An 18,747-nucleotide genomic window follows, 5' to 3' on the forward strand; every position below is an offset into this window, starting at 1 on the left:
AGTAAGACCTTCAAATGGATCCCCCTCAAACACAGAAAGACCGTCACTCACGCCCTGGTCACCAGCAGACTCGACAACGGCAACACACTCTACGCCGGAATAAATAAAAACCTCACCCGCAAGCAACAGAACGCCGGTGCAAGACTGGTCCTTGATCTGCCAAGACACTGCCACATCTCACAGCACCTATGCACACTCCACTGGCTCGCCATCGAAGCTAGAGTCTCTTTCAAGATGCTCATCCACGCCCACAAGTCCCTCCATGACACCGGACCAGCATACCTGAACAGCCAACTCAAATGCCACCCACCCCAGATTACGCTACGATCAGCCCAGTTCTCATTCGCCGTGGTTCCCCACACCAGAAAGACCAGATCGGGAGGCCACCCCTTCTCCTTCCTCTCAGCCCCAGCCTGGAATGCCCTTCCGCTCCACCTCAAACAGACAACATCGCTCCCCATCTTCGCAAGAAACCTCAAAATCTGGCTCTTCGACAGACCCCCTTTGATGGACTGGAGCCTAATATTCCCCCCACCCCTCACCCCAGTGCCTTGAGACCCTTAGGGGTGAGTAGTAACACTTAAGAAACGCCTGATTGATTGATTGGCCAGTATGCCGATAACACACAACTCTATTTCAAAGTCTCCTCTGCTTCAGACATCCAGCCCTCAAGCTTTACCTGCCCCATTCAAGTCAGAATTCCTGTTTTCTGCCATGAAGAAACAATACAATGTTGGCTCAATTACTTGAAATTTGATGGCTACTACTGAGGGACATGTCACTTGGATTCACCTTGGACAGCAACCTCACCTCAACGAATACATTGCCAAAAACACACAAAAGAAAGCCTGGTACCAGCTTTATCTTCTAAAGAACATTATGCTGTTTCTTGCATTGCAATTTCAGAACTGCTACTAAGGGCCTTCATAATCTTGTATCTGGATGATGGTAACTCCCTGCTACGTGGTCACATAAACCTCAAACTAGCGCCCCTTACAGGCATTGTTCACTGTGTGGCAGATCTCCTCTAAGGCCTGAAAAATATATGATCACATCACCCCCATCAGGATCAAACTCATTTGGCTCTCCTTGTCGGTTCTCAGCATTTTCAAATTCTGCATCATTCACATAACCATTATAACCAACACTCCTCCTTATCTTGCAGACAAGCTCACCAGCTCCTGCAGCAAGGACACTATCACTATCAGCCTGCAGACCAAGTAGTGTAAAAATGGAAAAGCAAGGCAAAAGATCTTTTTCATCTGGACACCTGGGATCTGGAACAACATCCCTGTCTTCATCCAGACTGCTCCAATTCTGCTCTAATTTAAGAAAGAGCTGAAGGCCCATCACTTTAAAGAACAGAACATCACAGCCATCCGCAACTCAACTGCATTTCCTGTTGACTTCTTGTTTGCTGTTGACTCTATTCAGCACTCCGCTGCCTTGCTGCTCAGCACACCCTAAAGATATACCATGGGAGGGGGAAACCTTACTGTGATTGTGCCGGTCCTTGCTGCCACTCGCTTTGCCACTGAGAAGAACGTTTGGAGACCTTTGCCCTCTGCAGCTCGCCCTCCCGCCTCCCGCAGCCGACTCATTTGTCACCTTCGAGTCAGGTTGCCGAGTGGAGCGCGGTGTGAGGGGGGACTCAGAACCACAATCCCCAGCATCCCGAGCGGCGCACGCCGCATCATCAGGTGCCAGGAGGCGCTGAAATAGCGCGTTATCCCGGTCGAGAGGGGGAAACCTTACTGTGATTGTGCCGGTCCTTGCTGCCACTCGCTTTGCCACTGAGAAGAACGTTTGGAGACCTTTGCCCTCTGCAGCTCGCCCTCCCGCCTCCCGCAGCCGACTCATTTGTCACCTTCGAGTCAGGTTGCCGAGTGGAGCGCGGTGTGAGGGGGGACTCAGAACCACAATCACCAGCATCCCGAGTGGCGCACGCCGCGTCATCAGGCGCCAGGAGGCGCTGAAATAGCGCGTTACCCCCGTCTCGCGGGACGCCCGGACGAAGCCCGGACAAAGGGCGGGCCGTCTGAGGCCGTCCGAGGTTGGCCAAGGTTGGGTTGGGCCTGGTCTCTTGGTTTGTTGTGTTGTAAACGTAGCTTCAGTTCATTTCACATTCTGGCTATTCTTTTACGTGTTTTCAATTGTGGCTGTGTGCATAGAGAAATATGCCGCCGAAAAAGTTAGTTACTCCTAATAACTCAATTGAGAACTATCTTGTACACGTTGTAGAAAGAATCAATAGTGACAGGAGAACATCCCTGGGAATAGACTCATCCACCCAATCCCCCCTTATTGATACTGAGTCAGATGATCCCTTTGGCCTTCAGATTAATAGTAGCTCAAATGGCGAAATACTCGATTCTCTTCCCGATACTATTATCATTCAGCCTAGTGGTACTGTTGCTGGAATTGAAGACCTTAGCGTTAATGAAGCTCTGATAGAGATACCCACTAGTAACGAGTCCTCAATCTCCCCTCCAGCTCCCATTTTAGTTCCGGGGAAACGGGAGGGTCTAAGGTCAGCCAAGAACAGCGTAGCAAACCTCCCGAGGAAACATTCAGAGGAAGAGGAGCTTGATCTGACTAACGAGGCTTATGTTACACTTTCAAACGCCCAATTTAATAAACTACTGGCTCTGATGGATACCAAAATTAAAGGTGTGGTTAAACCACTGGTCAGTAAAATAGATAAGTTAACCTCTGAGGTCAACCGACTAGAAGGTCTACTAGAAAAAACCTTGGGTGAGATAGGTAAACTCCTGGAAAATGTTTCCGCTAGGATTGAGGCTACTCTGAGTAAATCAGTCACTGTAGCTAACAGTGGATCTATCCCTACCCCTGTTTCAAACCCTCAAATGGCACCTAAGAGTATTTTCCCTGGTGATGCTCCCAATGCCTCCTTCCCAGTTCCTGTTGCTGATGACCCAATCACTGAAAAAGGGACCTTTGAGCTCGTAGTTGAAGCTTCCCCATTGGTACTTGTTCTTGCTAATGTTCCTCCCTTGGCCCAAGGTGAGCGTGAAACAACATCTTCCTTAATAAATAAATATCTATCATGGTTGACCAACAACATGGTAATTTCTCCATGGGGAAAGCAGCAACTCTCTGAAGAGCTCGTAAATGCAAGAAGGGTTCAGTGGATTGGAGACAGGGTGAAAAAGTTTAAGGGGGAGTGTGTTGTCCTCCACTTTTCTGACCCAGGGGTTTTGCCTAACATCTTACCCAACATCTTACCACCGCAACGGAGATCAACCTCAATTGTTCCATTGACTCTGGACTTCTTCTATCCAAGAAAGGGAAGTGGTCCAAATTCAAGTATCTTGAGAACCAAATGGAACATTGTGACTAAGAGGGGGAGGAAGGATGTTGCTTCAGTGGACTGGGGCTTGGGGTTGGAAAATCGTTTCTCTGCATTATCTAACTTGAATGCTTGTGATTGACAACCACCTATTTGCAACTCTATGCCTTCGATTGTCTGTGACGAAAGAATTATTGGTGTGGTCAGCAATTCAACTAAAGATTGTACTCAGGGGTATCCCTTTGATGATTTAGCAGGACCATCCAATGAAAATATTACTCAGGACACTGGGGGTAGGATGACACATGAGACTATTATAAACCCTTGTTCTCTTATGAAATCTAACTCAGGGAATCTCTTGTCTTGGAATGTGGCTGGACTATGTTCCAAGTTGGATTGTGCTGACTGGTTTGGATTTATTAATAAGTACGATCTTTGCATCTTTCAAGAGACTTGGGCGTGTGACCCTATCTTTGCCTTGGGGTGTATAAATTTTCATGTTCCTGCTACTAAGGGCCCTAAAGGGCGGCCGATGGGGGGTCTTACTATATGGATCAGGCAGTCATTAAAAACTGTTGTAAAATGTGTGGAGCTTGACCAAAAAGATATTCAGCTCATCAGATTGACCAGCGATCTATCCATCTCCATAGATATTTACAATATTTATGTTAGAGGTGGAAACAAAGGTAAATCAGAGGTTCTTTTGAGTCTTTTTAATTTTCTTGAGACACATTCTGCAGGGAAAAACATTCTAATTGCAGGCGATTTAAATCGCACTTTTGAACCTCTCATCACTGGCGACTCTCCACCTATAACTCGCTGGACGGCTGACGGCTGACATTCTAGGCTTAAATGCAATGTGTCTGGAGCATGGGCTACGAGCCCTGAACGGTCGCACTAAATCAGATCGTGTCCCTGCCATGACTTTTAATAATGGGCGAAATAAAAGTCGCATTGACTATGTCATTTGTAGCATATCTATATGGTCATCTCTCAGTGACATGGTAGTAACAGCTAGGCCAGAAAGCGACCACAACCCTCTTTGCGTCTCACATAATTGGTGGACATTTAATGAAATAGCACCAACCCCTTGTGACCAACTTGTGCTCCTGACGATCATTCCATCCAATAATATGCGTAGGTTAAGGTGGTCAGGTGTCAAGACAGATCAGCAGGTCCTCGAAAAAATAGGAGAAGCGACAGACAAGGCCATTACGGCACTGGAGAGTGTAGTTGGGTCTACACAGGGATATGAAGAAATCACTAAAGTACACACGACTCTTTTTAACGAAGTCAAAAGTTTTTTCTTAAAACCTGTACATAATAAGAGGGCCTGCCCACATAAAGCAGCAAAGTGGTACAATCAAGATTGTAGGGCAGCAAGATTCAATCTAGGAGCTGCGATCAAAAGTAACAACTTGGGTGTGATTCGATCTGCCAGGAAGCACTATAAAAACTGCATTGCTATGGCAAAAAGAGAATGGGACGAAGCCCACTGGCAGAAGCTGAAATGTGCAAGTGATCGCAAACACTCTAGACTATTTTGGCATATTGTCAAATGGGGTCACGATAGTTCTCCAGAAGCTCCCAATAATAATGTCTCTCATGAGGCATGGGTTAAATTTTTCAGCGAGCAGTACTCTGCCAGGGACCAGTTTGTTAACAGCTCCTGCCCTACTTACCTGTTTGCAGACGATGACATCTTTGTTCTGGGTGAAGTACTTTCTGCCCTGAAATCTGTTCACAGTGGCCGAGCCCCTGGTATTGACGGAGTCCCTGCGGATGTCTTTTTAAATGACACCGACAGGTGGAGTAAATACATCTGCCTTTTACTAAATCACATTGCTAGGGGCGCTGAAATTCCGGCATCCTGGCGGGGTGCTGTTATTATCCCAGTATATAAAAAGGGAGACCGTGCCCAACCTTGCAATTACCGCCCAATCAGCTTAATTGACACGGTTCAAAAGGTTGTAGGGCGTGTAATTATTAACAACTTGCTTGATTGGGCAGAGGAGCAGAATGTTTTATCTCCTTTTCAGGCTGGGTTTCGCAGAGCAACCAGCACTGTGGACCAGGTCTTCCGTTTTCAATTGATACAGTGGAGGACCGTGGTACTGGGTGGATGCAGTCTTTACGCAGCATTTGTTGACCTACGGGCTGCATTCGACCTGGTGCCAAGGGCAAAATTGTGGGAGGTGCTGGCAGCTCTGGGGGTCCCAATGACCATTCTGACCTTGATCATGAGACTCCATGAGGGCACTTATGCTAAAATTCAATAGGGTGGATAAGGCAACGACACTGTTGATTTCCCTGTTGAGCGTGGGGTTCGACAGGGCTGTTCAATGGCACCAACATTGTTTACACTTTTTATTAATGGAATTGTTTCCCGCATGCAATCCCAGCCTGTGGATGCTCCCTCCCTTGCAGGTGTAAAAGTTCCTATTTTAATGTTCGCAGATGACACCTCAATTTTATCGAAATCCCCTAGCGGTCTGCAAAAGGCACTGGTAATTTTTGACAAGTTTTGTAGTGACCACGGCTTGGAGGTAAACACAGCTAAAACAAAACTCATGGTTTTTAATCCTTGTAGAAATTTTAAATCTAAAATATCCATGAGTTGGCGTTACCTCGAAGTAGTAAATTCTTTTACATACCTGGGGATTCACATTTCTAATGATAATAGATGGAACCAACATTTAAACATTGCAGTGTTAAGACACAAACAATTGGCTGGTACCATCATTAAGGAGCATAGTAAATCATTGACCAAACCAAATAAACCTCCCTTGATCATATATGAGGCAAAGGCAATAGGGTCAGCATTGTATGGGGCAGAGATGTGTGGGCAAGAAAACCTCCAGGAGTTACAGACATCAGAGAATAACTTCCTTCGGAAACTAACAGGCACCCCACAGAGCAGCCCCCTTTTGCCTCTCAGATATGACCTTGGTAGGAAAGAAATCTCGGCAATGTGCAAACTTCGTCCGATATTATATTGGCGTAGAATCTGGACCACTCCTGAGTTGTCACATTATGCAGCAGGGTTTGCTGATGTCATCAAAGCAGACCGATTTCATAAAAACAGATGGTTCAGATCATTAAAATCAGCATTATGTGAACTAGGGTTAAACGAACTGTGGTCCGATCCAACCGGGTCATCCTTTCCATCTAAGTTATTTATAAAAAATCTTTTCTGGGAACAGGTTGAAAACAGGAGTCTGCTTAGCAATAATAATCGGTCTATGACGACTGCTTTCCTTGAAGCTAAGCTGTTTCCTACGTACGAAATGTATTGGGATTTCATAACGAAACCCATGGATAGGAAGCTGCTTTTCCAAATGAGGGCTGGCTCTCTACCTCTACGTAACTTAACATCAAAATGGAGAGATGGAGGTCCAGATACCTGACCAATATGTGGGGAAGGAAAGGAAACGTTGGGTCACTTTTTGTTCTCTTGTTATGCATATTCCGTTCCCAGACGTGTTTGGTTGGCTCCTATGTGTAGAAACCTGGGTACTAAAAGTAGTATGGTAGCTCTACGCATTGTAAAATCTACCTCCTTAAACTGGATTATAATAGCGACTGCAAAGTATTTGGGGTGGGCGTGGGTAATTAGGCAGAGATTGCTAGTAGGGTAACTACTCTCTGCTTAGTTGAACAGAGACTGCTAGATTATCTATTCTCTGTTCCCATGCGAGGTGTCTTATCTGATGAATAATTTTAAAAATCATATTGATTTTTAACAGTGATATTGGATTGTTTTTTTAAATCTGTTTTTTATGAACTTTGCACCTTGGATTGTATAAAATAGGATGAAATGTATTTCTAATTGTCTTTTTAATGTCCAATGTGCTTAAGTCATATTCGATCTTGTAATTTAATTGTATTTTATTATGTGTTTGTTTGTCTGCTTTTATGAGTAATACTCGAATAAAGCACTTTTGAATTTGAATTGAATTGATATACCATGTAAATACTTACATATAATGCAAGGAAACTGTTTCAAATCTAGGTTTTCGAGTCGTACAACCTGTCCACTAACCCTGTAACAGTGAATTTTCCATACAGCCTACAGTCCACTTGAGTAAGCACGACAGAATGTGCAAACACAACTTTTATTTTTGTAACTCTTTTATCTCAATAGGTATTCCTTTTTGTGGAAAAAACCCTTCCCTTATACCCACTTGAAATCTTGTGCTTTCCCGTCCCAAACTGAAACAGCTTGTACTACTGCATTTCCAGGCTAGGAAATACATTACAAACTGTGACTTCACACAAATGTACAGTGAGTTTGCACGTATTCACCACGGTTTACATCACAGCTCTCTATTGAGCACATCGTCCCCATACACAATTATCACTGTTCATAATCTGCCAATTATCAAAATTTGGAAGATTTATCAACACATGTAAATGTCTTCTCCTGATGCTGCTAAAGAGTAGGAGCAAATTCTGTCTACAAATCTGTTCTTACTCTACAAGTGCCATTTGCATTTGTGTGCATTAGCCAAAGGGATTTTATGACAATACTGTAAGACTAGGAAAAAAACACAGATGATCTGTTCACCCTTAAATTTCCCATATGTCACTTTTATACATGCTGAATATTCAGGGGCGGACATGGACAGACTCCTGGTTACACATTACACAACCTTTTATAATTTCAATGACGGAGTTCATGCAGGAATCTTGCAATTGTTCTATTAGAGGCTTGCTTTTGTGTTTGTCTTGGTTTCAATTTTTCAATTTCCAGAGAATTTATATGCTAAATAATCACTTTTTTATGTAGTCATTTTATATCACACTTTTTCTGTACTTAGGAACTTCTACTCAAAGGCATTACCATTACTTTACATAATAGTACTCATTTTACTGACCTAAGGTTTGGGAGGTTGTGATTTGATCTTTGGATTTGGAGACCACAGAAAGGAAAGAAAAGGGAAGGGCATTACCTCAAGGTGACATCTTGCCAGCCAGTCTTGGATATATGTCATAAACAATTCACAAGAGTGAGGTAGATTTGTATAACTTTTTACTATGATTTAGAAAACTGTAATCCATTAATCAGCAATCAAAAATACAGAAAAGTGGGATATTCTTAAAATTTTGTAGTGCACTTAAAACAGCTGACAGGTGACTCAGCGAGCTAAACAGTCCTTGCTGACAAAACTTTGGTTGTTAAGGTATGAATTCTTAATCCTGGCAAATGTGATTTAGGACCATATTGAAAGTTTAGCTGACAGGAAACCCTATAACAAACGTGGCGGATGTTCCGTCTCCTGCATTCCAAGTGAATAATAAACTATGGCACTTGTAATGTAGCCTTATAGCACGCCGTAGAGGGCTATACAAGCTATTAAAGGCCCTCTCCAGCTTTAACAAGGGAGAGGGACTTTAATAGCCGTGTAGCCCAGATACGAAGGGCTATAAGGCTATTAGAACATTCTGCCACTAGAGGGCAGAATGTTCTAACAAAAAAAAACAGCTGTGAACAAAGAAACATTGGAATGTTGGAGTTCCAGGCTTATACCAGCCACTCTAACCCCGGAGCACTCCATTGTTTTCAATGGAGCTCCCAACATTCCAATGTTCTAATACAGCAAACAAGATACTACAGCAAACAAGATACTCATCAAGTTTTAACGGAGTATCCCAGCTACCAAACTCTAAATAAGGCCTACCGTTTTTTTCTGTATTGTGTTCTGAGGTTAGTTAACTGAAGCCAAATAAATTGGTAAATATTAGATGTTATTTCCACTACTAAAAAATGGCAGTAGTGTGACATGAAGCACTACAGAAAAGGTTATTTATTACTAAAGTAGCAAGAAAATAAATTTGAGTATCTAAAATATATGGCAATAGTTAATCTTAAATAACTGATTACCTTTCTAAACAGTTAATAACTGATATGTTTATGGCTTTCTTTGCGTTGTTAATCAAGGATATAAATGTAAATATGTGTGTTGAAAGTATAAAACTAGTGTGCCCCACTAAGCTCCAGGGCTGCTGGATTTGGGCATATTTTTATGATATTCGCATAAGATAAACTAACGAACAAAACACCTAGTTTATTTACTTAATGGTTTCCTTTAGAACATGGAGATGTGATCCACACCTTCTCTGTGGAATACCCGTTGTCCTACAGAAAATATTGTGCAGCATGACAGGTTGTCTGTGATAAGGTCCCAGGATTACTATTGTACATTACATAATATTAGTAAGCTTTCCTTCAGCTCTAGTCACGATAGGAACCTTCATGTGCTTATAAAGGTCAGCGACTTGAACAGAAAATTCACTAGATTAAAAAAAAGGATATATCATGTTTTTTATTTAAACAAATGTACCTGGTTGTATAGGTGGCTCTGGGAATTTGTGAGTCCAAGAGATAACTTTAATCCTTTGTAATATACCTTTGCTTATTAAAGTGCATTATTTAAACATTACACATTACAAAACACAGCAGAGTGGTAAATTTGACTGGATCTGTTTATTGTGACTAGACAAGTCACAAAGGTCTGACACCGATACAAAATAGAGCAGTTTCAGATTATGTTACACCTTACAAATAACTTATATCAGTAGTCAATATCAGACAGGCATTTTTAAAGGAATTTTTTATATGGAGGACTGAAACAATGGTTACTTAGTGAAACCTCAAAATGATAGGACATTGGGAAAGCTGAGAATATCACTGAAGATTGCAAAAGCTAGAAAACACTTTCAAAATACTTGGATGCATGGCTGCAAAAAAGGTTATGGAACCTCAGTGCTACGAATGCTGAGTTATTTGTCTATGGTCATTGAACTGGAATTATTCAATTCCATTGCTGTAATGTTTTACCCACGTATATGGATCGACACATCTAGCTCAGATGAATCAAAATGTACTTAAAGAAAGCATTACACACAGTGTTAAATGGGTGTAAATTAGGTTACCCTGTTGCCCACACATTATTAACGTGTGTTAAAATTACAATATAGTGTAATAATACTGCCACAAAAATGGTCTGTATTATGATCTATAATTTTCCTTTTCTTGTGTATAACTGATTGACTCTGCTGCATGAACTAGTGCTTGACTGACACATAATTCCAGTTACCATGCCTTTCGCATAGACTGTGAGATTGAATTGAGAGAAAAAATACTTTAGTTATTACAGTCAAAGAGCATGCTTATACATTGAAAGATTATCTCAATGATAAAAATGTTGCCCAATGATAGGCATGCCTTGTTTCAATGTGTTCCACTTATAACATACACAGGTTTTGTACTGATACATGGTAACACCTTATACTTATATAACTCCGGTTTCATAAGTTTTATCAATCGCTACAGTAAACAAGAGAAATGGCTGTGACAACTTCTCTAATTAAAATGTCATTGAATTTCAGTGAGAATTGAGAATTCATTTGTAGGGGAGCTATATAATTAGATCATACAAGTATATAACTAAATTAGGTACAGTTAATTAATCTCTGCAACTCTTTCTGAAATACTTGGGACACCAGATTTCCTACTATATGTTGTAGATGGCAAACCATTCTACTAACACAACGATTTCAAATGTAAAGACTGTGGAGGAAGCAATAAACAGATGGGATGATAGTATTCCAATGTGTCCTGTGTGCAGTGTTCTTTCAAGCTCAATGACAAGAAGAGTCACGATTATAAATAGCTTACTGACAAATCAAACACATTTGTAAAGTTTCTAAAAACATTAGAAAATAAATATAATAATAAAATATAATTCATTTGTAGCACAATAAACAAATCTTTGGGAACCAAAAGGCACATTCATATAGATTCATAAAGCCAAAATCGGCTCGCAAAGTGCCAGATTCTGAGAATCTGGCCCTTTGCGAGCGCTATTTTTGCATTTGGGATTCATCATCCCAAATGCAAAAATCGCAATTATAGAAATCGCAAAATTACGAAGAATCGCATTTAAGGAATCTCAATTAGAGATTCCTTAAATGCTAGTCATGAACCTTTTTAAAATTGCGAATTCGCAATATGGGGCTGCTATTTACCGCCAAGTGTAACTTCGTGGTAAATAGCGGAAACTTAGAAAAATGCACTTTAGTGCATTTTTCCAAGTTGTATGTTACACACACACATGTCCTTTGGACATGTGTGTGCACAACACCAGTGTACATTACCATTTCAGGGGTGCTACAGGGTGTCCTTTGGACACCCTGGCACCCTTGAAATCGCTTCCTTATTTGCAATTCGCTAATTGCTAATCGCAAATAAGGAATGACTCCCCATTCATTCCTATGAGCCTTTAGGCCGATAGGAATGAATAGGAAAGCCATTCCTTATTTGCGATTAGCAATTAGCGAGTCACAAATAAGGAAGCATTAAAAATCGCTAAATAAATTGCGATATCTACATGCATCCCGTTTTGCGAGTCTTTAATAGCGATTCCTTAATAATCGCTATTAAGGACTTGCAAAAGAGGACTTTGATGAATCTGGGGGATTGTCACAATTGTGCACCTATATACAAAACATAAAGCCATGTACTACAGAGGTATGTCCAAATAAATAGGTAATTTGCGAAGAGCCAAATTCTGAAGGGTTATGAAATAATTAGCAATGAGCTGGATACATAAATATAAAAAACCTCACCGAAACTGTGGGTTGTCATGTGTCATTACTATTGTTACTGTCTCTGCACATGAACTAATTTCTTGTTCCATAAACATTAGTCATAACCATTTCCTATGGAGTTCTAAAGGGGATGAAAAACACATTCAACATCAGTGAGTGACTCAAACTTACATCAAGTGAGCCCAATTCACAAAAGTGTTCATGTGTATGAGAGGTAGTACTTAAGAGTACGTTTTTTCTTATTTTTACAGGTGTTTTTTATTAGGCCAAAATCATCCATTTTCCTGTTAATAAAATTGGAAATAGAGCATAGTTCATTCTATCTGTACTTATTGCATATGAATATGCCGTGAATGTTTCATTCTTTCCCCATCGTGGGTGAATTGGGGCCAATTTAAAGGGGCATGTAATAGGACCAGAGAAGTACTACTTTACAAACTCAAACATGTCTTTGTGATTAAACCCTATAGAGTCCACATCTTTAATAAAACAAGTTTAAACTGGGAGAAAGACATTTGAACATTCAGTAATACATCTGGCTTCTTTCAGTGACAGAATCAAAGGCCCATGTTTACTAACATTTCATACAATGCAGCATTGCAAAGCAAGGCAACTTACTGCTCTGCATTTACATTAAAGAAAGACATAAATAATGCAACATGGTTACAAAGATATGTCTCATTTCTGCTTCTTCCTTGTGCTGGTGCATTGTGTGCTGCCTGGCACCAAAGCAGGCACCCTGGCAAAGCAAGGGTGCCTGCTTTACAGCCAGCATTGTTTTTCTGCATGACGGGATACCTTCCTGCACAAAAACAATCCTTAAAGGAATGTATCCTTTTCTATGTGTGCTGTGGAATGCATCACACACAGCAAAAGGAAGAAACGAGGAGAAATACATATATTTCTCCTCTTTGTAAATGTAGGAATGCTCCAAAATCCATGGGTGGATGAGTTTTAAAACCCACACTCTATCTATTAAACGCCTCCCTGCCACAAGGTAACGCAAGGCAGTGACCGTCCTGGCTTAGTAAATCCCACTTAAGGGCTTGCTTTGCCTTACATCACCTTGTGTGACACAATAGCAACACAAGCCCTTTGTAAATCTGGTCCTACGTTTCTAGAAACGAAGCCCTTGGTTTTGCCTGTGATTTCCGCTTTAAAAATATATGGGATTTGATAAAATATTATAGTGAAATATGTCTACCTTTCCTGAACCTAAACCACAGCTTCAGGTAGGCAGCTTCTCCTGCTACATTTTGCTTTATTAATTGGGCTTTGGAGCTGCTGTTTGACAGGATACGCAAAAGGCCATGTTTTCATACATGGCATTGAACTAACACAAAATCCCAAAGACTGCTTTGTCAGATGGCCTCATGTAAATATTAGTGGAATAGCCAGTTTGAAGAATATCTTCATGAAGAGAAAGATCATTTGAATATAGTAAAAGTTTAAAGAAAATAAAGCTTGAATAAAACAGCTGTGCAATTTGAGCTTTATTGGATATGATCAGGAATACAAAAAGGCAAAGTGACGAGAGTCTCTGAATCTGATGCACATTTAGTCCACAACACATTTCCCAAAACAGCACATCTCACTTTTCTGCCAATTATCATAGTGGAGTTTCTCAGGATATAACTGTAAAGTATATGTCCAGTGTAAGGAGTACTTTTCAGCACAGCTCTTAATTATGATTGCACTCATGTAATGGACTAATGGTCTCGTTTGGAGGAGGGCAGCAACTAAAATCTGCCATGATATGGTATACTTCCGGCATGGAGCTCCAGCTGCATAGTCAATTTGGAGTGCTGCAAAAGGTTGATATACCACCAAATAAAATATTGCAGCTGCTCTATCCATGGTGTCATTGTTGAGGAAATTGTGCTAAAAGTAGTGGCATATTAGTTGCCTGATCTGAGAGGGTGATCTGCCACTGTCTGTTGGAGGTAATTCTGCGGCAGTCTGCTGCACAAAGGGAGTGGACCTTCATTTAGCAATCAGTATAGTCTACTTCACCCAGCATGGTAGGCAGGGTCGGCGTGTAGTCATTGGCAGTGTGTTCTCATGTTGTGGGTGCATCTCAAGTGTTCAGACTTTGAGATGGAAATCCCACTAGCGGTGAAAGTCTACTGCCAGAGGAGGGCCTTTGTGGTTTTTGAAGTGTCCTTTTCCTTGGTTGGTGGAGAAGCAGAGACTGCTGCAGCAACCATTGCCACTTAAACTTTAAATTATGCCCACAGATATACAATAGGGTCAATGTTAATATACATGCAACCTTGTGGAAATTGATAGACTATCTGCAGTTTTATTTACAAACCTTTCTTTGCAAAATGTCTTCTTTAAGTAAACGTTTTCAAACGTGTTTTCCACAGACAGATGTGGCATTGAACCAAAATTAAGAGACAATTGTGGTCAAGCAGGAATCACCAAAGAGATGTGCATTGAAAAGGGCTGCTGCTACGATAACAGCAAACCAGATACCATCTGGTGCTTCAACCCTCTGCGCCAGAAAGGTAAGGTGCTAACATGAAGGAACTCTGTGTTGTCAATTGCCAGTTTGTTGTAAAAACAGTTGAGGCTAAATTGACATATTATCAATGGAGTGCCTAGAATAGGGCAGTGAAGTCCCCCTCTTTCGGGAGTACATGCCAAATCCACATAAGAATCTACTTGCACAGTGTCCTCCACCATAGTATTTATGTTGCACATAAAAGTTTGACTTTGAATAGTTTGGATTTAGTATCGCCTCTAGCCACATCTTTGAAGGTTTTGTGAGTCTTATGACACAAACGTGATGCAGGTTCCTTCTTTGGTTTTACTGAGACTGTATCACAAAATATAAATAGATTTGATAGTGACAGTGTGGGGCCCTAAAATAGAGGGGCTTGTGGCAAATAGCCCTTGCTATCTGCTTTCTCTTGTGACAGGTTACATTTCAGTAGGACTGTTTAAAGAAAGGATAGCTAAAAGAAAGATAACTCCAGGTTCTGTTGAGGAGGCACTTTCATTTTAAAAAGTCACATTTAGTTTTATTAGATTTTTATGGCATGTATAAATTGGTATTTCACAATAGGAAGTGTCAGTCTGGATCATGCCAGCAAAAGTCTATGACATTCAAGTGACAGACAATGTGGATACTATAGAACAAACTAGACAAGATAGCTGTCTCTAACATGAATTGTCTTGCCTACTTTCTAACAAAAGTACGAGAAAAAGATTAACCTGCTAACAATTGACATAATTTGAAAAGGGAGATTTCACATTCTATAGCAGCTCGTAAATTAATGTCAGACGTCCTTCTGATCACAGCCTCTGTCGTAAAGCCACACCCATTGAGTGACTTACATGCCTACAAATAAAAGACTCTTTTCAGACCAGTAAAAATGTATCAGTTGCACTTTATTTTCTACAATATTAGGGATTGATAAATCCAATTATACACTCCACTAAAATAGACATAATTTGATCAAAGATGTCAAATATCAATTTCATAGAAGAAGCAATCATCAATCAACCAATCAAGGTTTGTAAAGCACGGCTACTCACAGGTGAGAGTCTCAAGGTGCTGGGGGTTGAGGGTGGGGGAGGGGACTGCTGATCTTTCTGTGCTATGGTATTCAGTCGAAGAGCCAGGTCTTGCGGTCCTTCCTGGATTGTGTCAGCGACAGGGATTGTCTAAAGTGGATCTGAGGTACGGTGGCCAGGGCAAGCTGGATGGAGTGGAGGTGTCTGATGGGGAAGTGGAATGGGAGGCGGTGGGTCAGGTATGCTTGTCCTGCATTGTAGAGGGCTTTGTAGGCATGCCTGAGGAGCTTGAAGGTGATCCTATTGCTGACTGGGAGCCAGTGGAGTTCTCAGAGGTATTCAGAGAAGTGGCTGCAGTGAGGGATGGCCAGGACCAGTCTGGCTGTGGCCTTTTGAAGGTTCTGAAGTTTTCTGAGGAGTTTCTGGGTGACGCCAGCGTAGACTGCGTTGCCGTAGTCGAATCTGCTGTTGATGAGTGCATGGGTGACTGTTATTTTGTATTAGCATTGATCTGATGGTTTATTGTGAACTAGGAGTCCAGTATGATGCTGAGGTTTCATGTGTGGCCTGTGGGCGTGGGCGGGGTTCCCAGTGTGGAGGGCCACCATGAGTCATCCCAAGCTGAGGGTTAAGGGTCCTAGGATGAGGACTTCAGGCTTGTCCGAATTCAGTTTATGGCAGCTGATCTTCATCCAGGTGGTGAGGTCATTCATTCCTCTGTGGAAGTTGTTTCTGGCGGTCGTTGGTTCATTGGTGAGGGAGAGGATCAGTTGGATATCATTGGCGTAGGAGACGATGTAGAGTCCGTAGTTCCTGATGATAGTCATGAGGGGGGCCATGTAGACATTGACGAGGGTGCAACTCAGGGAAGAATCCTTGGGGACTCTGCAGGAGATCTCTGTGGGTTTGGAAAGGAACCGAGAGAGTCTGACTCGTGTTCGTCTGGTGGGGAAGGAGTGGATCCAGTCCAGGGCCTTGTTGCGAATGCCGGCATTGTGGAGTCTCTTGATTAGGGTGCGGTGTGAGAGGGTGTTCAAGGCGGCAAGAGGTTTAGGAGGATGAGGGTTGTGATTTTGCCCAGGTCAAGGAGGAAGTGGATGTCATCAGTGGTGGCAAGGAGTGCAGTCTCGGTGCTGGGGTTGCTCCTGAAGAAGGATTGGGAGATGTCCAGGACATTGTTTGCTTCAATGAACTCAGAGAGTTAGGCTTTGATGGCCTTCTCAATGACCTTGGCTGGGAATGGGAGCAGGGAGATAGGCTTGAAGTTCTTGAGGTCTGTCGGGTCTGCTGATTTTTTTTTTAGCAGAGGGCAGATCTCGGCGTTACCAGTCGTCGGGGAAGGTAGCGGTCTCGATGGAGCAGTTGATAGTGCAGCTGTGCTTGGTTACGCTGACTGCTCTGTGAAAGATGTGGTGTGGACATGGGTCCAAGGGGGCTCCAGAGTGGATGCTCTCCATGGTCTTGAGAGTGTTGTCAGTGACGAACAAGGTCCAGTTGAGCAGGATCGGTTGGGGTGCGGCGTTGTTGGGTGTGATCGTTAGGGGAGGGCGGAATTTGCGTAATCGCATTACGCAAATCTCCGTGAAACAGTAAAAAATGTCCGCGAACACACAGAAATTCCGCAAACACGCCAAATTGCATGTTCGTGATGCTTTTTTACTGTTTGCAATTGCTGTTTGCGTGCTCGGGGGGAAATATCTCGCAAACATGCATTTTGAGAATGCAAACAAGCAAAATATTTTGCGAAGTTACGGAATGCAGAATTTTGGGCAATTTCGCTTTCTCCGCGGAACGTGAAATTACCCAAATTCCGCGAGCGGAACAGAATTTACCACCCAGGACTAGTGATCGTATCAGGCTTGCTGGGAGGGCCTTGGGTGTCGAAACTGTCATAGATAAGTCTGATCTTGTGGTGGAAGAAGGTGCAGACTTTATCGCAGACGTCTTGTGGGGGAGGGGGACATCCGTGGTCTCGCTGGTGAGCCTGGCAAATTCCTTGACAATGGTAAATAATTCTTTACTGTTGTGTGCATTGGCATTTATTCTGTCCTGGAGGGACATTTTCTTAGTGGTTTTGAGGAGGAGGTGGTGTTTAATGATCGCTGCTTTGAAGGCTGTGTGAGTTTCCGGTGTTTTGTTGTTCCTCTATATCTTCTATAGTCGCCTGTAGGTGCGTCTGGACTCGTGGAGGGCAGGGGTGAACCAGCTGGCTTTCTTGGGGTTTTGCTTGCTGAATGCCTTCTTGAGGCGTGCCAGAGTGTTGGTGCACAACATGGAAGGATAATTCACATGCACCTCCTGCAAGTTCTCATACACTCTCCCACACCACCAGCACCCAGCACCCCACTTCCTCAGGTTCACACATGCTAGCCAACGCTCACACTAACACAGACTAAACACAACCCAAACAACATGTTAGATTCGCATGCCTGCCCCTCAACACTAGCTTGCTCTCCAAACATGCTAAAGAGATATGTAATCTACTCAATGGCCAAGATCCGGGCCTGTTCTTTCTTATAGAAACATGGCGAACCCTACCTCGGCTTCCAGAAAATGCTAATGACAGCCCGCTTGCTACAAGTTCACCAGGCACAAACTAGGAGGTGGACTCACTATCATATTTTAAGATACCATCAGCGGCACCGCCTACAGGGGATCCCCCCACCAGCTACAATCAAGAAACGCATCATAGCCAACTTCGCCCTGGGCGGAACCCAACAGTGAACAAAATAGCATATAGAATACCTTCAGGGTTTTGAAAACAGACCTGAAAGAGAAAGTAAACCATGAATCAAAATATTTACATTCAGTGGCATACTGTGCAATTGGAATGGTGGATGCTGAGGTCATCTCTACCCTAATGATGCAGGTGTGGAATGACCAAACAACAAAAAAAATAACCAAAAAAAGAAAGAAGTACACACGGACAAAAGACATGCGACACACAACAAAAGGCCAAATGCCCAGTTCAGTGTCAATGAATAAGGAAAAAGCCTATGTCCCAAACAGAGAGGCTTACCAATAAAGGGAAGTACTATACCCTAACATAAAGTGGCAGGGAAAAATGTTTGTTGGTGTTAAGCAACCTAAGGAGAGACAATTATGAGCATTACTCAGAATCGAGTAAGTAAGATTTAATATCTAAAGCGAGCTAGTCCTTGGAAGTTAATACTCACGGTTTGTCGAGAGTGCGATTTGCAAATGACCTACCCCAATCTCTGCCACCACAGAGGTATCTGGTGTGCAAAGTCCTCGGTCTTTATGAAGCGAACAGTGTATGTCTAAGTGTTTACAGATGTAGC

General features: G+C 42.4%; 1 protein-coding gene across 1 annotated transcript in view; it reads left to right on the plus strand.

Moving 5' to 3' along the window:
- The window catches only part of LOC147698862 (uncharacterized), a 67,721-nt gene that overhangs the window by 33,847 nt on the left and 15,127 nt on the right, over positions 1–18,747 (plus strand). The window contains exon 2 of the mRNA XM_086935467.1: positions 14,293–14,433. Within this exon, the coding sequence (XP_086791593.1) occupies positions 14,293–14,433 (141 nt within the window). The remainder of the gene's footprint in view (positions 1–14,292; positions 14,434–18,747) is intronic.

The sequence above is a fragment of the Lissotriton vulgaris genome, chromosome 8, assembly GCF_964263255.1.
Source record: "Lissotriton vulgaris chromosome 8, aLisVul1.2, whole genome shotgun sequence".
Classification (NCBI taxonomy): Eukaryota; Metazoa; Chordata; class Amphibia; order Caudata; family Salamandridae; genus Lissotriton; species Lissotriton vulgaris.